The 25,549-nt window shown below is 47.7% G+C and overlaps 1 protein-coding gene across 1 annotated transcript in view; it reads right to left on the reverse strand.

The window, feature by feature from the left end:
- The window catches only part of Shrm (shroom), a 483,537-nt gene extending 458,745 nt beyond the window's left edge, over nucleotides 1–24,792 (reverse strand). The window contains exon 1 of the mRNA XM_084602015.1: nucleotides 24,179–24,792. Within this exon, the coding sequence (XP_084458141.1) occupies nucleotides 24,179–24,328 (150 nt within the window). The 5' untranslated portion in view covers nucleotides 24,329–24,792. The remainder of the gene's footprint in view (nucleotides 1–24,178) is intronic.
- Between the last annotated feature and the right edge of the window lie 757 nt (nucleotides 24,793–25,549).

Below are 25,549 nucleotides of genomic sequence, written 5' to 3' on the forward strand. Positions count from 1 at the left end.
TGCTACGCGTAATGACAAATCTGCTCATTCTACTCTTCAAGCCGACGTAATCAAATGTTCGAGGTTCTACCACAAGTATTTGTTACAGCATTTTCTTGGTATCCTACAATGTTGAACGGCTCAAAAGCCGTTGTTGAGAACAATATTTCTATCAGTATAACGATGATTCTGAATTATGGGTTGCGATAAACATGTTAGTAAAATTATTTCGTTTTTTTTTTTTTTTTTTTTTTTTAAGTTTGGCAACACACGTTAAATGCATCCGTCCTACTGTACCACTGTAACATCGAAGCACGGGAGACGCTTCCAGGCGTCGCAAGAAGTCAACAATGATGCTTCTTTCTCAACAATTATTTTCCACTATCTCTCTTTCTCTCTCTCTCTCTCTCTCTCTCTCTTATTCTAGCCTAGATGCGATAAGTTATATATAGGCTGTACAAGCTTATAGCGGCGAATAAATCAGTTTAACCGCAGTGCATTTGCGTTCGTTCGCGACGGAGTGAGTAGACGTGAAGCTGTAGTACTTGGCTAGAAGTATATGTGATGATAAAAGCTAGGAGATGCTGCCTAATAATGTTTAATAGAAAAAGAAACACATAAATTAACCTCAACCTCATCTTTGTATTCCTTTTCTTCTTGTTTTTCGATCCCAACGCTGTCATTGCAGCCGCTGTTCACAACCTCCAACCCTTAGTGCGTCAGTCGAACCTTCCGTTAGACATGCTGCAGGTCGTGCCACTAGCTGGCGCTCGGTGTCTGCAGTGTATAAGGTGTCTTTGAAGAAAGAAGTGTTGGATGTCGGTGCCTGTTAGTAATGTGCTTTGCTTGAACTTCAAAACGACGTGGGTTGCGTCGAAGTATGTATACGACTGTCATCATTCTAGAAACCGAGAACGAAGGAAGGAGGACGGTATAGCTGGATGGACTGCTCCTTGCCATTCAGCCTGAGAACTTGTACAGAGGATCAGGCTGCTCCCGCCTCTGATTTCGGTTCACCGAAGAAAATGAAAAAAAAAAAAAAGTCAAAGCCAGCAGGTGACAGTGAGAAGAAAAAGAAAGTTTTAAAAGGCAGGTGTTCATCTTTAAGAAATTCCCGTCCAAGAGGTCCTCTTATCATTTCAGAGGACAGCGAATCTGGAGGGGGACAGCAATCCAAGGCGTTTTTCTTAACATTTTTTCCCACGTAAGCATGCCTTTCGATATAAAGAAAGAAACTATGGAGATATAATTGAATGCTAGATTTCTGTACGGAGCCAATAATGGCGGATGGTGGCACCCGGGAGAAATAACGTCGTCTGGGTTCGAGAGTGGACCAAGAAGGCGTCGTGCTGCTGCGTTAGCTTAGCGCCTATTCGGCGTACCGCGCGCTTCTGGTAACTGGTGCAAAACATCGAGCCATCGTAAAAGGCTCGTAGATGAGCATTCTTAGAGAAAAAAAAAACAAAAACAAGAAAAGGAGTAGTAGAAAGGTAGTAATAAATTACCCGCTGCTGTTACTGTCTTCAAACTGTATAACCTCTGAGAACAGATAGTATCCGTTGCTACCCTGAGTAGAAAATGTCCGCTAGTATGATTCACTGCAATATTCTAGCGTTGATAACTGCGAGTACAAACATAGTTGCTGCCTGATGTCATGAACCTTTTTGCACATATCGCAATGTGCAGCAGCAAGAAAAATACGGTTGCTCATGGCGCAAGAATCAACGACTAAACGTTTATTTTCGTTCTTTCCTGGAACCTCCTTATGTTTGTGCGAATATTGTTTGTCGGAAGTAATCGTATGACAAATGATTAGCAGGCGGAAAGTATTCACGTATCTCAACCCGTCATGAACATTTTTAATGCTCACCACAGCTCGTTACACAATCGCCCAGTTGAGGGAAGTATTGCAAGCATCGTATACGATGTTGATTTTTTTGGCCTCCCACTTTCTGTTGCGGGTACACCATATTAATTGCAATAAGCAGCGATTCAGACCGGTTTGAAATAGTTGAAAGATATCGTTAAATTTCTTTAATATCATAGGCTGTGATCACGCATCGTCAGAGTAGAAGCTGCGTGTTTTTTGTGCTTCTATCGCATTCATTTGTTACGGAGCTCAGTGCAAGCTCTGTCATCTGAACGGTCGGAAGGTTCTAGAATCGCGGTTATTTGAGCTGAGAACGAGAGAGAAAAAAAAGTGGAACATTTAGGTTATGACTTTAATAGTATGACGCAACAAATTTTAATGGCTCCTGTCCGCAGCTCTACTTGCGAATCCACGTGCGCTTACCAGCTACTTCGCTACTCACTTAATCGCTAATTTCTTAATACGTACCTCTATTACCTCACACATAGTAATTAGCGTAGAGTTGTAAGATATACCACACTATGGGAAAAAGCACCAAACATAGACATAAAGCCCCGCTCTAACCAAGCCAGCCATAAGAAAGTGCATGCATGGCCTATAATGGCCATCTCATCCTCCAATGTCCGAGTTGGCACATCCTGCCAACTTTACCATGTGACTCGTGACGTCACACAAGCCTCCGACCAATCAGCATCCGGTCATGTGTCCTGTGCACCTGCTGGAGGCATGCTCATGGTGTTTCGTGGACTTCGTCGACAGAGCCGACGCCGGATTGTGCTCAGAACGGGCCTTTAACGCGTAGGGTTAAAAGCGAGTTCGCACTATCGTGCACGCAGCAAGCAGTTTAAGGAACGAGGTTATAATCGCGGAGTTTTCTCTAAACCGCTTACTACGCAACTCCCTTACTCTAGAGCAACTCAAGGCAGCAGTCGGAGGGCGCCGCATCCGTCGGCACAAACAGAAACCGAATTAACCCCCATTTGATACGCACTGCGTCGGCCGTTCTTTGCAGCTCCGCAAATTTAAAGTAGAAATCCTCCTCCCGACAGGATTGAGCGATCTATTGGCCGCTTACATCTGAATCACAATGCCGTAGCCTCTTCTGCAGTGTTGTCCGTAACGGCGATATCGCATACGCTGAATGATGACTTCAGAATGTTGGTCACTGCACCAGCACTTAGCGCCGGATAAAACTCACCGTGTTGCTTTTCGAAAGCTCAATTACTCCGTGAGGTGCTCCGCTGCCAATAAAATTTATTTACTAGTTCAGACAGATTGAACGCAAAACCACGACTCCATAAACGCGAAAATTAAACACCCTGATATGCGCTGCAAAGCAATCTTGCTTGTAATCTTGCCGCAAAACAGGAGAGCGATTCACATGATCCGAGAGAGGGCGCTGCGGTATGTCCTCGCTTCCAATAGCAGGCAGCGGCAGATAGTCGGGCTGGCGAAGGAAATTGGGAAGCTTGCCGGGATGAAGTGGCCAGAGCAGGTGGAATAGGACACGTTTGGCTAATTACCATAAAGGCTTAGGAGGGGACTTTGCCCTGTGGTGGGCATATAGTTAGGCTGATGACGACCTGGTCACGTGTGTTAATTACGGTGACTAGGTACGTACAGGCATACTCGTCGCCATTATGTGGTGTACTGGTGTCTGGAAGGAGGGAACGAACAGCTGCAGACAGTTCAAGATCGACTATTTCTAGCAGATAACGTCGATTCGAACTAAGGGAGATAATTACTGATGATTATAGCGCTGGACATATAGGGAAAGGAAACTGAAACTTGGGAGTGTATACATATTGCCGCATAGAAGACGACGCCAAAGATGATGACCGGGCCCCACAAGCGCGAGCCTGGAAGAGAAGGAAGTTGGAGCGCAAGACTCGTCCAGGTTGATTTATTAAACCCGTCCTATCTTTGGGTCCTCCTTGGCGTTCAATCGAGACGTGACACTGGTGGAGCACGCTGGGGTATGCATAAGACTCCTTTCGGCAGTCCACAGCGAATCCCAGACATCGACACGCCTGTACATCGCGCTAGCCGCCGCCTTCTAGGCCTAGCCCCGGAGTACAACTATCTGCCAAGCGACTCTTCAAACGACCAAGTCCATCAGGTCTCCCAAGCCATGGCACATCCCAACCCTACGCCGGTGACTCTTCAGAACACCAAGGTGCCAGAGTGCTTTCGCGGGGAAGCGTTTGAAGATGTCGAGGACTGGCTTGACCAGTTTGAGCGAGTGGCCAAGATTAATCAGTGGAGCGAAGATCACAAGCTTTGCAATGTTTATTTTGCCCTTCAGGATAATGCTAGAACGTGGTTTGAAAACCACGAGGCCAGCTTATCCACATGGAACGACTTCCGCCGCCAGCTTGTAGACACCTTTGCGAGAACTGATCGACGCGACAATGCGCTGCGCCTGCTTGAAGTGCGTGTCCAGAAGCCGAATGAGAGCGTGGCTATGTTTGCGGAAGACATGGCTCGCCTTTTTCGCCGTGCCGACCCTGATATGAGTGAGCCAAAGAAGTTACGGCATCTCATGCACGGTGTCAAAGAACAGGTGTTTGCCGGCTTAGTACGCAACCCACCTAAAACCGTGAGTGAGTTCATTAAGGACGCTACGGCTATCGAACGAGCCCTCCAAGACCGGTGCCGCCAGTACAACCGACCGGTCAACTGTGCCCCGACGACTGCGGCGGCGCTGACTGCAACAGATCAGACCACTCTTCGAGACATGATTAGAGAAATTGTCCTTGAGGAGTTGCAGCGAATTTCGGTTACGAAAGCTCAGTCGTCAGAGGCCCTCGTGCAGGCTGTAAGGAATGAAATTCGGTGCTCCCTAACACCGTCTGCCCAGTGCAACGAGTTTCATCCAGTCGACAACGCGGCAGTCATTTCCGAACCACCATACCGCGTTCCACAACCGGTCAACTACACGGCCAACATTCCTGCACCTTATCACGAGCCGCAATCTGAGAGCTACGCCGCGGTCCTACGTCGCCCGCCTCCAGACCACGCCTCACCGAGTGCACCAAGCCGTCAGGAGACGCGATTCTTCCAGGGGCCTCAGTGGGCGCCTTCCAGGGGCTCTCAACTACGCCGAACGGACAGGTGGCGCAGTTATGACAGCCGGCCACTATGTTTCTACTGCGGACAACCTGGCCACGTATATCGGTACTGCCGTTACCGCGAAGAGGGGCAGGCCTTTCCGTCTGCTTCTGCTCGCCGCCGCTTCGACGCTGACACTGCCCAAGCCGAGGACGGCCTTCCGGTCAGCAGGGAAACCGAATCCCCGGGCTTCCGCCGCCGCTCCTCCCCATCGCCACAGCGTTATTCCCCGCCTATGCGTCGTGGCAATGCTGACGTTGGCGGACGGCGGTCCCCTAGCCCTCACCGGGGAAACTAACAGCCGCAACCTCACGAGGGGAGGTTGCACACAGTCTAAAAGTGTCAAAACCCTCACCACCGCCGCAACAGCCGACACCCCGTGCTTCTGACGCTGCCGTTAGTATTGACATTGCCGCACTACCGCCGAAAATGCCGCCTACATTACCACCGAAAATGCCGCATCAGATGAGCAGCCCCGACAACGAAGCTGATACCGTTGACCTTGCCGCACTTCCGCCGAAAATGCCGAAAGAGACGAGCAACCCAGATAACGTTGTTAGCGCTGACCTCGCCGTTTCCATTGATGGGCTGGAGGTACATGCTCTGGTGGATACCGGGGCGGATTTTTCAATTATTAGCCAGAAACTGGCTGACACGCTGCGCAAAGTAAAAACCGAATGGACTGGGCCAGTAATAAGAAGTGCTGGGGGCCAGCTACTGGCACCGACAGGGAAGTGCACTGCCCGGATAGGAATAGGAAACGCGGTGTTTGTTGGCAGCTTCGTTATTCTCCCTGACTGTTGCAAAGATCTCATCTTGGGCATGGACTTTCTGCGTCTTCATGGGGCTGTAATCAGCATTCGTGACAGCGTCGTTGCCTTCACCAACAATCATGAAGACCTTGGTTGTGCGGAAGTACCACTGATGCCCTTACGCGTCGCCAATGAGACAGTGACATTACCTCCGCGATCATGCTCTCTTGTTGAAGTGAAGTGCGACATGGCGCATACCGGCGATGGTATCGCCGAAAGGGCAGTCGCCCTGGTACTAAGCCGAGGTGTTTCTATAGCTCGAGGGCTAGTCAACTTGACCAATGGACAGACCGAAGTGCTGCTGACAAACTTCAGCGACGAGCGTCAGCAAATTCCGAAAGGCACAACTGTGGCCTTTTTCGACAGCATACCAAATGCGCAGCACTGCTTCTCACTGCAACAGGAAGGATCAATGTGCAAGACGCCCGTAACCATCGTCGATGTGAGTCCAAATTTGTCTTCTTCAGAACGGGACCGTCTTTTAGATCTCATAGATCAATTTCGAGACTGCTTTGCTTCCGAATCGCGGATCGGCCAAACGCCTTTGACAAAACATCGAATCATCACGGATGACTCGATTCGCCCGATTCGACAAAATCCTTACCGTGTAGCTCCGAAAGAACGTGCAGCCATTCAGCGCCAGGTGGCCGAAATGCTTAGAGACGACGTTATCCAGCCGTCACAGAGCCCCTGGGCTTCCCCCGTGGTACTTGTTAAAAAGAAGGACGGCAGCTTACGATTTTGCATAGATTACCGCAAGCTCAACCAAGTAACTAAAAAAGACGTGTACCCTCTTCCTCGCATCGACGATTCCCTTGATCGCCTACGAAATGCACGTTACTTCTCATCAATGGACTTGAAAAGTGGATATTGGCAGATAGAAGTAGACGAGAGAGATCGGGAGAAGACAGCATTCGTCACTCCCGATGGATTGTATGAGTTTAAGGTCCTTCCGTTCGGTTTATGCTCAGCACCAGCAACATTTCAGAGGTTGATGGATACTGTGCTCTCGGGACTTAAGTGGCAAACATGCCTGGTGTATCTTGACGACGTGATTGTGTTTTCGGCCACATTTGAAGAGCATCTACGCCGTCTGCTAGCTGTATTTCAGGCCATACGATCTGCGGGCCTCACACTAAAACCCGAGAAGTGCCACTTCGGGTACGAGGAGCTGCAATTCTTAGGTCACGTCGTTAGCCAAGAAGGTGTCCGGCCTGATCCTGAAAAGCTCTCCGCAGTCGCCAAGTTCCCGACACCTACGGACAAAAAGACATTGCGGCGTTTCCTGGGTCTTTGCGCCTATTACCGCCGGTTTATTGCTGGTTTCTCACGAATTGCCTGGCCATTAACTTCGCTGACGCGTGACAATGCTGTCTTTCACTGGGGTGAAGAACAGGAACAAGCGTTTAATGAGCTGCGGAGACGTTTACAGACACCACCTGTCCTGGCGCACTTTGATGACGACGCCCCTACACTGCTTCATACGGATGCCAGCAACGTGGGCTTAGGTGCTGTGCTGGTGCAGCGCCAGGATGGTGTGGAAAAAGTAATTGCTTACGCCAGCAGGACCTTATCTAAAGCAGAAGCGAACTACTCGGCAACCGAAAAAGAATGCCTTGCAGTGGTATGGGCGGTTATGAAGTTCCGCCCTTATTTGTACGCTCGCCCCTTTCAAGTAGTTAGCGACCATCACTCGCTGTGTTGGCTGACGAATCTAAAGGACCCTTCAGGGAGACTCGCGCGTTGGAGCCTTCGATTACAAGAATTCGACATGGCAGTTATTTACAAATCTGGAAAAAAGCACGCGGATGCTGACTGCCTTTCGCGAGCGCCGGTCGAACCTTTCACTATGACCGATGAAGACACTGCGTTTTTAGGTGTCATAGATGACGCAACGCTTTCCCAACAGCAGCGAGAAGACCAGGAATTGCTTCCTCTTATTGATTTCTTGGAAAAACGAACTACCGTTGTGCCTAAGATTTTCACCCGAGTAATCTCTTCATTCTTTATTCGCAACAACGTGCTTTACAAGAAGAACTTTCACCCTGGGGGAAACAGTCATCTACTCGTCGTCCCATCTGTTCTCCGCAGTGAAGTTCTGCAAGCGTGTCACGACGAGCCAACCGCCGGTCACCTAGGCTACACCCGCACGTTGGCTAGAGTCCAGCACGGATACTACTGGCCAAAACTGCCTGCGACAGTGAAACACTATGTACGTACGTGCATAGACTGCCAGCGCCGTAAGTCACCCCCTGTAAAACCAGCTGGCCTACTCCATCCTCTTCAAGTGCCAACAACACCTTTTAAGCAAATCGGCATGGACCTCCTGGGACCATTTCCGACGTCGACAGCCGGAAATAAATGGATAATTGTCGCCACCGATTATCTAACCCGCTACGCGGAGACCAAGGCTCTGCCAAGGGGTACCGCCGCCGAAGCAGCTCGGTTCTTCGTGGAGAACATTGTCCTGAGGCATGGCGCTCCGGCGCTCATTATAACTGACCGAGGAACTGCATTTACGGCCGAACTTTTGGAGACCGTTCTCCGCCTCAGTGGTACCAGTCACCGTAAAACTACAGCCTATCACCCCCAAACCAATGGGTTGACGGAACGCCTCAATAAAACCATTGCAGACATGCTTTGCATGTACGTTGACGTGAACCACAAGAATTGGGACGAAATTCTTCCCTACGTCACGTTCGCCTACAATACGGCACGCCAAGACACCACTCGTATGACACCATTCAGCCTCCTTCACGGGCGACCAGTAACAACTATGCTGGATGCAATGTTGCTCCCGAATGCCGACACCGACGATCTCGATCAGGACGCCGAGGAAATCGCTCAGCGTGCAGAGGAAGCCCGCCAACTAGCGCGTGTGCGGATCAAGAATCAGCAAGAGCATGATGCACGACGCTACAATCATAGACGCCGACATGTCATGTACGAACCTGGCGACAAAGTGTGGGTCTGGACGCCTATTCGCCGCCGTGGACTCTCCGAAAAACTATTGCGGCGATATTTCGGGCCATATGTTGTCCAGCGACGTTTAACCGACGTCACTTATGAGGTGGTGCCAGACGGGGTGTCGACCTCAAAGCGACGCCAGCAACAAGCCGACGTCGTCCACGTTGTACGCATGAAGCCGTACAAATCGGACTGACCTTGACCCCCTACTCCCTTTTATGCTCATCGGGACGATGCTTCCTGAGGAGGGGGGCAAATGCCGCATAGAAGACGACGCCAAAGATGATGACCGGGCCCCACAAGCGCGAGCCTGGAAGAGAAGGAAGTTGGAGCGCAAGACTCGTCCAGGTTGATTTATTAAACCCGTCCTATCTTTGGGTCCTCCTTGGCGTTCAATCGAGACGTGACAATATGTTAGGATGGATAACATCGGTGGTTAACATGACTATGCCATCTACCCAGCTGGTGCAACTTTAAGGACATTTTTGCGCAGAGAAGGAGAAGCGTTTATTTTTATTACGAAAGCCATACTACGCCAGGTTTCGGCCCGTCACGTAGTCCGTGGCCGCAGTTACGAATGACCCTGAACAGCCGCGAAGAAGAATAAGAAGGAGAAGTAGAAGAAGAACGCTCGGTCACCCGCAGCTAATGCTTTCGCTCCATATTCTGTTCAGCAGCGTTGAACACTTCCTTTTTTTTTTGTTGTTGTTGTTGTATTTGTACATCGGTTGGTACATGCTTAGGAAGAGGATTCCGGCACAGATATAACCCCACACAGACTACAAAGGGCACAGGTGACGTTCTTCATTTTTTCTATGTTAGTGAGGGCTACAGTGACCCGCGAATCAGGCATACTAACTGGCCCAACAACAATCGATGAGGCACACTTTGGTATAGTGCTCTAGAACTTTGGCACTGTGACTTCGGCGCCATCATGCAGCAGGGAGGGATGCGGCAAGTCGAGGAGGTCTTCAGCAGTATAGGGGAGGGAAAGGGAAACAAGTATAGGTTGCGTGGCCCGTCCCGTTTATGTCGCGAAACGGAAAGCGAACGACGGCGCATTCCTGCGGTGCAAGGCCGACGGCGGTACGCGACGAAAACAAAATAATGTACGCTAGGGGCCGCGTCCGCTGGGGCCCTCCCGGAATCCGTGTGCCGCGGACAACGGAAGACCGCGTCGAAATGAATCGTCCGAGAGTGGCGCCATGGCGCCCGCGTAAAGAGCTCCACACCCGGACGGAGCTCGGCTTTATCTGCTTCGAGCCTGCCGCGACCGCGTTTGAAATATGGACCGTCGGCGTGTAACCACGCACTTTCGTACATACAGAAAAAAAAAAAGGTAACAAAAAATACACTAAAACTAACAGAAATGGCAACGTGCGCCCTCAAAGTCGAAGGTTGGTTATAATTAGTCTCGGGCGCGTATGCGTCGTTCTGCTCCAGTAATCGCTATAGAAATCGGCCGCGCACATGTCTCGAGCACCGGGCACCACTCTGAGACAAGATGCATTACCGGCGTCGGGCCGCGTATACGCGACTTTCTACACATGACTGAACCTACAAGGATGTCGCTTTTGAACTGCTCGCCGGATAGGGCGCTTATTTCGACCAGGTAAAGCAATAAGTAGGTCGGGTCAGAGCACGAAGATCAAGCGTGCGGGGCAAAAACAGGTCGAATTATGACGTGTGGAACGTCATCCGTATTTTTCTTTTCTGCGCTAATTGCTAGGTTCGGCGACGAAAAAAAAAAAAAAAAGAACTGGCAACAATAAGTGTGGGGCGTTGCGTCAATTTGCAGCGTGTGTGCGCGGTTTTATGTACTTCAATATTTATTCCATTTCTTTTGACGACATATCTTCTTTCTCTCACCGAAACTAATCACGTCTTTCTATATACTCGGCTATCTTTATCTTTTCTCGCAGTGCAGGGGAACATACCCAGAAGTTACGCAGGCTTGCCTATGCATCTCTAGCGAACTGTCGACTGAGCGAATGGATTCCCACAAAAGAAAGCAACTTGCCGACTCTAATAAAACACGATTCAGAGCATTCCAGATACGACACTGCTTTTGCTGTAAACAATTCATAATATCGCAGAATCGTCTGCGCATGAATGCCTGCAAGGAATTTAAGAAAAGAAGTTCATTTCTAACGAAATAGTGGTATTATTTCGCTACGTTTAGCACACTAGTCTGATGTCAGAATGCCCAAAGTCGATAAAGCCGTCGCACAATAAATGAGCAGCGAAACTACAAAATAAAGCCGTCGGCTGATGGTGTATCTGATATTTTAGGTAGTACTGCCGAAAGGGTTTTGCATTCACAATGAGGGACCCTGCAGCGCGTCCTATGCATTTTTCGCTGCAAGCATTATTTCGAAGAGTACGCTGGGACATGCGACTTGCATTGCATAGTATTTATGTTATTTCGCGAACAAAAAAAAAGGCGAGATTATTGACATTGACACCATACAGGTATGTAGAGCACGCGATAGGCTGGGCGTTAGAAGGCCAAAGAGCCAAACGGATAACGTGCAAAGAAAAAGGTCAGCAAGTCGCTAGAGATAGATGTTGACCTTTTTCTTCATGCTTCCCTTGCAACCTTCGACGATTCAATTTTATTCCAGTATTTCCGCCTTAAAGGCAACTTCGTTCCTTCGCACGAAGCTAACGATAAGGTTGCATTTGGAATTCACAGCAATAACTGGACGGGATGAAAAACTTGTTGCATCACTTTGTGTCGGGGCAAAATATTTTCAGAGCCTGTTAAAAAATACGTCTCATTTTGCATGGCCTGGCTTATTTGAATACGTTAGGACGTTTCTCGGTCGGTAGACACTTTGTCTTCAGCAGGAGGCTAAAATAAACATTTGCGTGACATTTCTCGTGTAAATGTCGTATACAGACGCGAAGGAGCTCACACTTAAAAATAAATAACAAACGAAAAACTTGAATTCCTGGTAGTACCAAACTCGTGTACTTGCTCTCGTCTATACTGGAACGCATTTTAAACATCAAAACCATGAATATACGCAATTAGGGCCCACCTTGCCGAAAAGCGCACATTCTGCCCTACCCTATGTAAGACGCTCTTCCATCAAGCTCGAATCTTGCTTTGTAACCGAGATCGGTTCACCCGGAAAGTGTATGAAGCCTTTCGTACCTGGAGAGATGAGGCGGATTGCTTCAGTCATCCCTCCATATAGTTGTTCCAAGGGGGCGGGGAGCTGCAGCTTTTCTGAATCATCGTTATCGGCGATGACAATTTATTTTCGTGTTTTTTTTTTATGCCTTTCTTCCTGCATGCGCATATCTAGATGGTATAAATGTGCATCTTCCCAGCATTAAACATTTCATTTTTCTAAATAGCGCCGTGTTAATACATTTTCTCGGTCGTCCCTCTTGTTTTGCCTACGTATTTCCTAAAATGAACCCGTTCCAACTATCCCTGTTTGCCGTTCCTACATTTGCTCTTATAATGACGAAAAGAATAGCGTACGAATATGCGCAGGGTGAATTACACTTAGCGTGAACACTGATTCGCGTTACCGCGCAACAGTGAAGCGCCACTGCATCTATCATGGTCAGAAGTCAAACCAGAGTGTCGCATGAGAAGATTTACCACGAGGCAGTGCTTTGCACTGTCTGCGACTTTTACAAAAAAATTTACAAGACTTAGTGGTGCGCTACGCACGCACAGCTTAGCGCAGCCACGCACAGCTGTGTTCCCGCTAAGTGTAGATGACCCTGTACACTATACTTCAGCACGCTGGGAAACCATAACAATTTTGTTCCATTTATATTCCACTCTTGATTCATTAGATATCTCATGACCGCACCTGCCGCAGAAACACGATCCAACGAAGTGCGCAAGATATTGCCAGAGAAAATTCACGCCGATCATTTATTGAAAGAACCTGAAAAATTGATCTCTTTCGACAACCTCGCCTTTCAGGTGTCCCAAACACGCTGCCCGCGGAGCAATGTGATGAGTCGCGCCGGCGCCAAAAATTTCAGCCTTTGTTCCGAAAGCATGTGTCAGCTTCACGAGTCGGCATTATCGCCCGACTTGTTTTCGAACTGAAATCGATTAAAGCGTCTCGTTCTCAGATGGTAAACGGTCTCTGTGTAAACGAAAAAGCCCTCGATTTGCGCTAATTTCGGACGGAAATCAACTGCCTTCTAGAGGTACCGGACCAGCCTCTTTCATCTCCAAGTCCATTTTTATCTTCTTTAGAATAAGTGACAGTGCTTTTACTAACCGCTGTACTACTTTAGGACCTCTTTCGGAGACATACTGAAGTGATGCCCTGCCTACGTTCAGGCAGAAAAGAGTACCGGCCGTTTTTCTTTTCCACGAAGCATGGCGGGGTATGGCCACGAAAAGAGACGCATTGGTTTAATTTTATTTGTCTTATTATTTTTATTCGTAATTACGTGCTATTTCTATTCTTTTTATTTTCTATTTTGCGGCTTCTGGTTCGCGTGGGATTACATTTTCTCAATGCGGCCCGCATATCAATATGAGTTTGAGACCCCTGTCGTAGTCGATAGAAAAGATGATTTAGCCGTCTTCCAAGTACATAACTGTCAGGAACACAGCAGAAATTTTATTCTGAAATTTCTCCAGGGAACGGCCTACTACTGCAGCCATGTGGCTAGGCTCAGATATATGGTAATTCTGGCTATAATTTTCTACTGACACTTTATCAGAAGAGTTAAGAAGGAGATTGTGATACCATAAAAAATAATAAACGCGCACACGGCTTGCGTAATGTAGCATATACTATTGTGAGGCTGCCCAAAAGTCATAAAAGATAGTATGCCTCTGCCCGTGCCACTAAGTATAATCGTTATTTGCGTTTTTTGTATTCCCCCCCCCCCCCCCCCCCCCTCTTTACCGTTAGCTTAGGTGCCGCCATGCCACTGGCACATCGCTAGGGTCCGCCACTGAGTGTGTCAAATGAGGTAAGCACTACATTTTAATATCGCTTATCTTTGGCGGCTCTGTAACCAAGTCACCGTATTCAACGCTCTCAATATAAAAATGAAAAAATAACAGGAAGAAAACAATTGCTACCTCGTGCCGCTCTACAGCATGGCAAATTTGGAGAATTGAAAGTAGAAAAAAAAAGGCAGAAATTGCTAACTTTCTCCCAAAGAAACATGGTTTCCGTATTAACGAGCATGCAAGCCACGTATATAATTTGTCGATAAAATGCAGGTTAACACGAACAAAGAATACACATGCATCTCTATATATTTCTTCCGATCTCAGCAAAAGGCTGGGTTCATAAGTGGGAATAAAAACGTGTGCCTGAAGTGCTCCCATGAGCGTACATAAAAAGAAATATATATTCAGTTTCAGTATTTCACGCTATGCGACCTTTTCCATCGATGCCTGGTGACACCCTGACAACACAGACTTCCTCCTTTGACTTTTTTTACTTCCAATGGCAATATCGATTTTTTTTTTTTTTAACGCGATACCTTAGTATAAAGACCACATTTTACCACACATCTGTCGTGCGGCGACGTCAAGCACAACGTGCCACTTGCCACCTGTCGCCTGTCACCTGCCAAGGTTGTTACAAAGGAAGAGTTAGTTGCGACCTGCCACCTGCTACAGTTGGCAAGATGCAACGTTGAGAGAGGCAATTTCTCTACTCTTGAAGGGCAGCTGGAGGAGAGACCGGAAGGCGGAAACTGCGCGAAAATGGGATTTCTTAATCCGATTAAAATATGTGTGCGATGGTGCATTGTGTGGGCGCTGGGCAGACATGCGTTTTGTGTGTGGTCGCGTGTATGGCAGATCACAACGATGTTATCGTGTAATCGTATTGCCACAGTTGAAGGAAATTAAGCGTCCTCCTATTTTTGTTTTTAACTCTGTGGAGAACCGATTTGCAAAATAATGTACGCCAGGTCTGACGAGAATATTATAAGGGCATGGACAATGTTTGAAGAGGGAGCACAGATAAAAAGGTTCCAGCTATCTGGTGTCATATACAGGACCTTACGAAGCATGCTTCTGTGCATCTTCCCCGTTAAGGTTTCGATACGTCCGCGCGCGCTTCTGGCGTTGTCATGCGTAGGTTACAGGGGGCTCGTGGGAATCCGGCGACGAAATGGTATAATCAACGTAACGTATGTAAAACTCTGCGCTGCAAACCTCCGCCGTTTGTAAGATAGAAACCGATAACGATGTTTACGCAGGCAACATGTCCAATGGCCACCACTCACGAGCTCCATGTATATGCAAACATTTTTAACTATGAGCAAACGAGAATGACACGACCGCGTTGTCTCTTATCTGCCCATACACGGTGGTTCCCACCACGCAGAAATTTCCTGTGGCAGAGTGATGCGGGTATCGGATTTCAATTGAACGTGTTGTTATCGGTCGTCTTCGTCGGGCAGTTTTGCTTGTGCGTTATCTTGCGCTCACGAAACACCCAGCAAAGGAGCTATCAAAGCGACCTGCACGGCTTATTTGCATGCGTAGCTCGATCGAAGAAGTGAAGAGACGCTGGACCACCAGCAAATGGAGCCAACCGGTCGAGTGATGTGATCATTACCCGAGAGGGCTCCCTCAAAGAGCAAGTACTTTTTCGCGTTTGTTCTTTCACCACAACTATTAAAACCATCGTAAATCTCTTGAATGGCTCTCTGTCGGTAAAAGAACAGCATTTTGCTTAATGCAACCTGTAGACTACCATTCGTAAAACTTGATAAGTTAAATAGAAAAGAAAACAAAGGATGGAAAAAAAGAATCCAAGGACACCGCATGCAAGAAAAAGAGGATTCTTTAGTGTTTTTTGTTGTTTTTTTTTTTCGATGATACGAATGCCTCTCATGTACGTGACGCCATACAGGCGTATCGGCAGTGTTTTGTGTCTTGTGCTTCTTCTCAAGAAATTATGCCGCATTCTGAGGGAGCACGTTCAGCTGGAATATATCAGGAAGCGTATTCGACCGCGTTAAATGTGTGCTGTGTTGGTGTATTTCGCTGTTTCCGCCATATATACAATCCCTTTGTAGATGTATATTGCTATATTTCACGCCCCCCCCCCCCCTCCCCCCGGCATTGACGGAGCGAATAGGCATTCTTTTCGGACCAAACCGAGAAACTGAACCCAATCTGATAAGCAGCCGACAAAAGCGCTCTCATGGGCAACTCTCGGAGAGGGTGGTTGGAGAACAGGGGTTGCGTATGTACATTACAGTTAAAAATAGGATCCAAAATGGTTATTTGGAAGAAAATCTGTAACTGATCGACCCTCGCAGTCCGATTTTTTTTTTTTTTTGGCATACCCGATACTTCGCACATTTAATGCCTAATAATTCATACCACGCACGGTTCTTTATTTCTTTTTTTTTTTCGTTCGCACAATCAGCAAATATGATGACAAAAATGCGATTCTTGCGACATATAAGTACTGCCAACTAAGAGAGCACTTTGGCACAAAGAAACAAAGAAGGCAATAATGACTCGTCCCTCCAATGACGACTTACAACTGTCGCGTGTTGCGGCAGTGTGAAGATGCTGCCTATATACAGCCCCTCAGCACAGAAATAACCGGCCGCACAATTTATCCCAGACATAGCTGTTTATGGGACAACTTCCTGAGCCCAACACGTGTGGCTCTAAACCGAGGTCAGGTGACAACCCTTGACAGCCAGGTGGAAGAATGTGACTCGTCGCAAGACACCGCAAAAACCTCCGAAATACCTCTCTCACTCTCTTACAATGTTTACGCTTGCTATTGTCGAGTTTCGCACATCGTAAGCATAGTCAATTTTTCACACCCAATGCTTTACTCCATATAAACTAACTCACTCCAACCCTTATACCTGTCACATGGGCTCCTCTTCAGCGCCGGATATATGCACCAGTTCCACACAAGCTCTTATATTTCGCAAGACCGACTGAAATACAGACCTGCACAGATAGCACTGCTCCAGCGCGCACCTTCTAAGTTCATAGCCTTCTCCGCTAGGGAACGGACACTACGGGTAGCCTGGCGCTACTGTAAACCTGTCAATAAGAAGGGTCTATTAGTTCTGTCATTTTTCTTCGTCGTTATAGTTTAATTATCTGTCCACGCTGTAATGCGCAAGCACCTGTTCTGCGCACGTGCAGCGAGTAACTGCAGTGCCTTCGCACAAAGCGGAATCGCGGTATGTCTTCTGGCGAGAGAAAAACATTATAAAAATAAACACTCTCCGCTAAAATACAAAAGGGCAAAGTTTTCGAAGTATAACTCGGGCAAAGACCTTTTTTTTTTTTTAATTTGGGTACAGTTTGTTTATATTAATTTGTGATTTGATGATGATGAAAATGACAGACGAACAGGTCAACCGAGCGCCCTCAACGGCGAAAAAGGTAACGAAAGTTGGCGCACGAGGTCCCATAGGACCTTGTTTTCTGTGCAGGTCTGTATTTCAGTCGGTCTTGATATTTCGCGCCTGTTTCGCCATCTGTCTTGTCTGAGGAAATATAGCAGCAGCTGTTTCTTCTTTATACGATTTTAGCAGCATATGACTCGGCAACAAATGGTGATACTACAAAAATGCAGCAAATTTGAACAGAAACGCTTACACAGCAGGTGCGAAGAAATGAACGTCTTCCAAATTGTACGCTGTGGAAACTGGCTACGACGAGAGGCGCGAATGATATAGTTACTGCCGTCTTTTCTTTTCTCCGTAACCACCACCTCCAGCCCTTGTCCTCCTCTTATAAATGTGAAAATGCAAATATAAACCCGAAACCTTGTTAACAAATTTCCGAGCAGTGTTTCTTTCCGGAAAAAAAAAAAAAAAGTTCAAGGTGTGCACAGTATTTCATTGTCATCCTGTCTGCTATAATACTGCAGTTTTGTTCCATGCATAACCGGTGTCCCCCATTCGCTACACAAGCAGTTCCTTCGTTAAAAAAAAAAAAAAAAAAAAGTCTTTTAATGTATAGCGAATGTTGCATATCATTATGGTCCCCACGACTGATTTTTACCGATTAATCTTTCCCGTATTTTCGTAATGTATAATTATAAGTTATTGTTATGCTCCAAATGCTTCGTTAAATTCAATGATAACAGCGCAGTACAACTATCGGAGATGAAAAGAATGAATCCATTCATCCCTCCTAACATGGTGAAACAAAGAATGTGCCCAAATTGCGAGCGAACTATTGTGAGAAATTTTACCGTTATATCATACGTCGCATATTAAATCGATGTGATCGTTCTTTGCAAATCCGCGTTATGAAATTAAGCCACTTCGATGACGTTTGCCGAAGTCATGTTTGTAATACATGCTTCAGCGTACGTGTGCTGTTTAACGTTGAGTAACTTGAAATTTAATTAATTTCCTTCCCCGCGTTTCATATTGAATGTCTACCCGATGTTCGATTATTCAGATGTGGGCTTTTAATACTTGTTATTATTATAACGGGAGCAACACTTATCATGCATATTCGAGTAATGTAATCGTACGCAGGGCTAGAGCGCCATGCAAGTATATAACGACTATAGTTGAGTCCTCTCTACGCATCTTTAAAATGAAACCAATAATTGAATGGAGTTAAGGTTATTTGTTTTCGGGTTTTATATTTTTTTTCAAACTCAGAGTGTGTGCGTGTGTGTGTGTGTGTGTGGGGGGGGGGGGGGGTGGCTAAAAATCGGGCGTTATGTTTCGACTCGATAATAGGGGAAAAATCAGGTTTTTCGTGGAAACACTTCAAAATTCCGGTTTTATCGGGTTAAATTTACAAACTAATAATTTATTCGATTTCTCCTAATCGCGGTGGGTAACGATTAGGGTTATGTTTTGGGTTGTTTCAAGAAAGTATTTCATAATTCGGCATTTCTGTCGCTATTATTATTGTCAGTGATGTGCTACGGTCAGTTTTTGGACCAGAAACATTTTATTCACGTGAGCTGGTGATCGACGTTTTAAACATACATAATCGTCTGCATACACATTTCGGTTTCCACCCAATACCTGTCTGGTCTCTGGGGGTATCCTAGCTGAGAGAACGTTCACTCAACGTAACAGCTGCCATTAGCTGAACACGATAATGTCAACGCTGCATTTGCTAGCCTGGGTCGCCTCGTTCCAGTAGTCCGTCTGTTCAACACTCTCATTTGTGGGGCTTGCTTCCAGCAAGTACTGGTTAAACTCCTCGCGAAGCGAGCCCACATCGCCCTACACGGAAATAAAGAGAGGTCGGTAGTCGTCAAACGACTGACTCAGCAGCCGCTTCTGGAATGGATCGAGTAAGGCACCAAGTTTCCACATTGTCAACTGGTTTTCTTCTTTGTCTGAGACGCTAGGTATCAGAGTGCAGCCCCATCTTGTGGAGGTTTTCGCGCAAAACTCTTCGCAACAAGATCTTACTAATGTGTCACTGCTCTTTGGTAACGCAGACAAAACGCCTTTTGCTAGATCGCTTTTACCGATCATCGTGGAAAATTCGTTGACAGTCTGATGTAGCTTGACGGTTACGACGTGATCGAAGATTAGCATTCGATCAACTTTCCGCTTTCAAGCGTTTTCTGGGCATCTAAAAGTGACTCGATTGCATCTCTCATTAAGACTGCCTTCGCACAAAGAACCCCTTTATCAGCAAGTATTACTAGAATAACTTTTTCTTTGGTGCTTTCATACGAATTCAGGCATGGTGCTAGCGCACAAGGAGGACACACACGGCGGGTAGGCGGACAGGACAAACGCTAGATTCCTACCCGCCGTGTGTGTCCTCCTCGTGCGCTAGAACCATGCCTGAATTCGTTCACCAACTAGCCCAGTTAAGAGCATTGGCTTTCATACGAGCTTTCAACAAATTCCGTGGGTACAGTTGTTCCAGAAATCTGGAAAAATTCGGATTATTTAGAAACATGTTCGGTCTGCAAAAACCGGATAAAATCAGATTTTACCCGAAAACGAACAACCCTATACATATTGCATCATTTGCGATCAAGAATGCCTCGCGTGAATGTTTTTACCGGGCTCAAAAGAAAGCCCGCGAAATACAAATAAAATTACGTGACCAACGCATTCGCGCCCCATGATTGTGGTGCTCTCAGTCGTGGCTTGAGTGAACATTTTTCATTCCTCCACGACCTCGGCGGCCGCTTTTCGGTGGAGGCGAAAAGCAAGGCGTCCGTGTGCTGTGCGATGTCACTGCACGTTAAAGAACCCCAGGTGGTCGAAATTTCCGGAGTCCTCCACTACGGCGTCTCTCATAGCCTGAGTTGCTTTGGGACGTTAAACCCCACAAACCAACCAACCAACCAACGACTGAACCGAACTAAGCTGCAGCCGTGTCTGTCCGGCCCCGTTGCAGCGGCAGGCTGATATCTATGCGATATTTCTTCGCCTTGTCTGCAAGCCGGCGCACATGACGGTACAAGTTGCAATGAGCGCGCGATGAGCTCGCTCCAACCAGCGCTAACGTGTCAGCCTGTCGTTTCAACAGCCGGGCCATTGAGTTACGTCTGTAGTTCACGATTGAGAGATCACGATTTAGAGCAGCACAATCTTGGCGCGCAATGCACTAGTCACGTAATTTTATTTGTATTTCGCGGGCTTTCTATATCGCAAATATAGGGATGGTGGTTTCTGAAGGTACTTTCCAACTTCATTAATCATAATTATGGTGTAAATTCAATGTTTAGTAAATTCTAATAATCAATAATTCTCAATTGATTAAGACGACTGGCAGCTGCATGCAGCTATATATATATATATTCTCTGCAGTATTTTTTTCGTTCACTACAGATAATTAATTAGACCATGCTCTCTACGATGAAGATGATTGTACACACTTGGCGAATGATTTAAAATAACAGCAGGCTACGTGACAGCATTTTGTGAAGGCAAATAAGTAGGGCGGAGTAAGTCGTACCGTGATGGAGCCAACGTAGTTAGCCGTTTTTCGAAACCTATAACTTTCATAATGACACTTTTTCTCTCACGGTAATAATTTAAAAATATATTTAGTATTTACCAATTAATGAACTTATGTGAATGAAAAAAAAAAAAAACAATAATGCAGATTAGCATAGGTGACTGAACAGCTCTGAAATGGGGCTGGGTCCCACCACATTTTTGAAACTTTAGCTACATTTAGCTGAGATACCTAAGTGTATATATGGATGGAGGTGACGGATTTGTTATCCCCTGGATACGTCGCTGCGATATCACCTGGTTCGCCATGCTCTTCTGAGCGACCCAGATATTGGCGGAGAGCAAGTCGTGGCACTGTACGGGTGGTGTTTTCGATGTAACCCTGTCTCATCGTTCCCGCAATCCCTCCTTGAAACGTGTATATCTTCCTCAGTTCCGTTTTGTATTTCAGGTTTACAACAAATGGCATTTTATCATGGCACTTGTTCCTATAGTGTTCGGTTAGTCATCTTGTGTGGCCTTAGGTTATTACTTGAAAGCATTCACACCCGATAATGGTGGTGCCATTCTTTTTCTTTCTTTTCCTCAGTTAGCGCACACCTTTTTAACTAACGCTCAAGTCTAACACGCCCGACAAAGAGGCGAGCATGAGTGTAGCATTCCAAGAATGTATAAAAGAAAGAAAAACGCGCGGCAAACAAGAGATTCATTTCAGCTATCGGCGGGGCAAAGATTCGTAGCACAACGAAGTTAAAGAGAACAGAGCGAGTCGTCGGCCATTTGGCTCGTTGTATAATTTTGCATAACCATTTCGCCGCCTTGGCAACTACCGTAGCGGCATTCTTCTCTCCTTTTCCCCACTTTCTTGCCTGTTATTTGCTCTTTTAACCGGCGCGCCGAGAAAAGAAAGCGACCTGCGGTGCCAGCTTGAGCACGAGCCCTGTGCATATATACGTACACGCGAAGGAAAATCCGGCCGCATTCGGAGCAAGGACGTCGTTAAGAAAATAAGGATAAAGAACGAGGCACGCTCGCATCGTCAGTGTGCACGTTTTCGCTGCTGTGGACGCAACAGCACGCGTCTGTGGGCCGAGGACAAAAACAAGGAAGACGCGCGAGCGAGCTGTCCGCCGTGACACGAGAGGCGGGGAAGGCGCGATGAGCCGCCGCCGCAACAGACGCCACACGTTCCCTCCGGTGTTGTCTCGCGTATGCACTGCGCGTCTGCCGAGCGAGCGGGAAGCCCGGTGGCGCAAAAACACTGCATTGTTCGCTTATCGTCGGGCGGTTGCGGGAAGGATATGCGTGGTGACGAAGAGCGGGGAACGCGCTTGGCCGTAGTGAGCGTGAGAGGAGAGGGAATTAAGTTATTAGGCGTTGCTCTATTCGGTGTAATCACATTGAGCGACTGTGTGCTGGAAATTAAGAAAACAAGAACAATATACCTTCCTCTTGCCGTTACACAGCGCTTAGGTAAAGGTTCGTATGTAATCACTGACAGGTAAGGTTGTGTTTCTCGGGAGTCATAAAGATACATTCCAAGGACGCCAACGTGCGTAGAGGCCACATTCACAACATCGTCTGTGGGAACGAGCGAGAAGTATACCTGCGGGCTGTGTCAGGCCGGACATGTTAACGCGGTCAAAGCGAGCAGTGTGCATTGTAGCCAGCCTTCAGTCAAGAGAGTACCCCGCTCTCAAGAGAAGGTGCTGTATACTGTACTGAACATGGTTGAGTGCTCATCATTCTCTGTTTTGTGTTGAGCTGAGTTAAAAGCACCCAGAACAGTGAGGAGTGAATGATAAAATACCCCTGATATTGGAGATATAAAAGCATTTAAAGCCACGTGAAAGTATACGCAATGCCGATATCCGTTCAGACTTGGTGAGGGTCCAATACGGCTCCTATCGATGCTCAGGCTTTCTGTTGTCCGGATTACCAGCTCGCTTGGCGCGCTTTCAGCCGGAAGCTGGAGGTGCCAACGCACAGACTAGGACCGATGATGGTGCAAATGCATTTATGGCAGACACCTGGCTACCAACAGCTGCCTAGAGATGTTTACTCGATTGAAGTGCGCTGTCGTGTATTCGGGAAGACGGGATAATTAGCTTGAAAAGTATCAAACCAATGCTAATGTCGAGCGCATACAAACCATGCGCAATTGTGCGTTCAGCATTTAGCCGAGATGCTTTTTAATCCGACAGCCGTATTTCGCATGTTTCATTCAGAAAATTCCACAAAGGCGGAAACCGTCAACTAAAACTCCTCGCGGATAATTCGTACTGACATGCGGTATTGGTTTCGGAAGGTCTTGCGGAGCCTTTGAACTTGTTTCACTCTCCTTCCTGCAGAAGAGCGTTTACGTGTCACTCTTGGTGAGGATGGTCCCATTTTGAAATGTACATGTACTGGTATTTCTGGTCGAAAAAAAAAAAAATGGGGCTACCATACTTGTCCCATGAGAAATTTGTCGTTTATGGATCATATATAGACCTATACCTCTGCCACTCGAGTAATGGCCGTCGCGCAACAAAAGGGGCAAAGTGGCCACAACCTCGCATTATTTGCTTAGTTGCATCGTTGAATAATGCGGACTTTGTACACGCAACAAAGATCACATATATTTCGTATATCCCTCCAGGTGGAGTACAAAGCAGCCATAAATCTACAAAAAAAAAAAAAAAAAGGAAACACTTAAAACGATTACTCAGAACTTTCGAGAATGCTAATTAAAATCTTGGCGAGCACTTAAGCACCACATTTATGGGTATGAACCGAGAGTTAATTACTCTCGTCTGCGGAATCTCATTCGCTTACGTACATCAACTTTACTATTCGCCTAATGACTACTGCCTAATTTGTGCCTCTATTATACCACAGATACTCATTAGCATGAATTCTTAAGCTGCTGCACCTCCAAGAATATAAAACCTCGCTAACCAAGTTGTACGAATGCACCTGCGTTGCCTAGAGTAGCGTGACTGGTTAGCGATCCAAGGGTCCAGGACTCGATTCCCGTGTCAATGTCCGGTCTCAAAGGAACTGCTGGAGTTGGCATCTCCTACCAATAACTTGATCATGGCATGCAGTCTACAGTGATCACACAACCCGCCAACCAATCTACGCCTGGCCATGTCACTTTCCGGAGGCATGCTCAGGATTTTCCGCTCACAACGCCGATGATGGATTTTTTGTAGAGTGGATCCGCGTTAAAACAAGAAATATATCAGAAGGATAACAGAACTATACTGCCGACGAAAGAAAATGGCTTACGCGTCGAAAGTCGCGCCTGCTATCGCACGGCGTCGATTCCGCAAGTGACATGACCTGAAGAGTGAATGTGTTGCATACATAGCCTGAATATTCATCCTCGGCGCTACTCTTCATTGCGTCAGTAGAAAGCACCGGTGCCATAACATCACTCCAGCAATGCATGCCTCCTCCAGCCACGTTGATGTCATGCCGGATGGCAGCGAAGGAGTGCGAGGAGTTAAAACGAAAGTGAAGGCGGTCGCACTGCTACCGCTGTACTGACCTGCGACACGACGACGGCGGGCAGTCCACCGGGCGCCTTGTCCACTTGGAATCCCCACGGGGCGCCTCCTTTGAGCACCGCCGACCGGCAGCCGGACAGGGGCAGGTCGGCGGCGCCTTCTTCGCACGTTGATGACGCGCACCACCACATAGCCACTGCCCCACGATTACAGTAGTCACAACACGCGCACACGCGCCACCTTCGGACGCTGGGCGAGCAGAGCCCATCCAGGCTTGGAGATCGACGGACGTCTGCAGCAGAGCTTCTTCGGCAGCCGTTGGTGGAGGTGGGAGGTCGCCGCGGCGGTAGCCATGCCGAGGCGGCATCCGCCCGAGGCCGCTACGGGGTCGAGGACGTCGTCGCTGCGTGCCTTTCGGCCCGACCACGTGGGTTCGCCGAGATGACGGTGGGCCGCCGCCGCCGCTGGTCGCACACGGCAGCCGTTGCTGCTGCCGCTCCGACAATGTTCGTCGAACGTACGAGCTGCAAAAGGCAGCCGCGCGTTTGCCGGCGGTGTCCCGTTGTGAGAATGCGAGCGAAACGTGCGCTAGCTGCTACTGGCAGGGCGTGAGGGTGCTGCATGCAGCTGCTACGCCACACCGCCGCCCCGAGGGCTGCCGCCGCGAGTGACAGGGGGGAAGTGCGCCGGGGCAAGGAGGGCCGCCGACGAGTGGGGGGGATAGCGGCGCATCGCAATCACCAATAAACAAACTGGTTTCGCCGCCGTAGTGCCAGTGCTGTAGGCCGCCGGATGGCTGCTGCCACCGCTGGGCGGACTGGCGGGATTTGGTCCGCCCTTGCGGCGGCGACGGGGCAACGGCGACAGCGATCGGCGCAGGCACTTTCACCCCGGGCAGGAAAGAAAAACAAAAGGCGCGTGTGCCCTGACACGCACTGTGCTGTGGCGCGCACCCGTTGCATGGGGAAGGACGAACAGGAGAAAGGTGCCACTCGCCTTCTATAGTAGCGGTTTGCCACTGACATCAGCGAGATTCCTATTTTTAAATATATACAATGAGGTAAATTGTCGAAATCACCCTTAACGCCGCTTTATCTGCAGCAGTCACTGCAACGATGAAATCCATTATTATCACTTGTCTTTCGTAATAACGGGTTAATATAACACTAATTCTAATGCACTTGGCTACGAAAGAAAAAAAAAATACAGCTGTGGGAAAATAAGGCGCACGCAACGTGCTGACAGCTCCTCACGCGCCATGTGTACACAGCAAGAAAGCGTGTAGCGAGGGGCTCTTGAGATGATAATGACGGCGGTTAAACGCCCACGAAGTACGCATGAAGCGCTTCGCTGCCTTTGAAGACCAAGGGCATCTCGCACCTGGAAGCAGCTCTTACGCACCGGTGCACTTC

The sequence above is a fragment of the Amblyomma maculatum genome, chromosome 4 (assembly GCF_055883805.1).
Source record: "Amblyomma maculatum isolate TAMU_Amacu chromosome 4, ASM5588380v1, whole genome shotgun sequence".
Taxonomy (NCBI): domain Eukaryota; kingdom Metazoa; phylum Arthropoda; class Arachnida; order Ixodida; family Ixodidae; genus Amblyomma; species Amblyomma maculatum.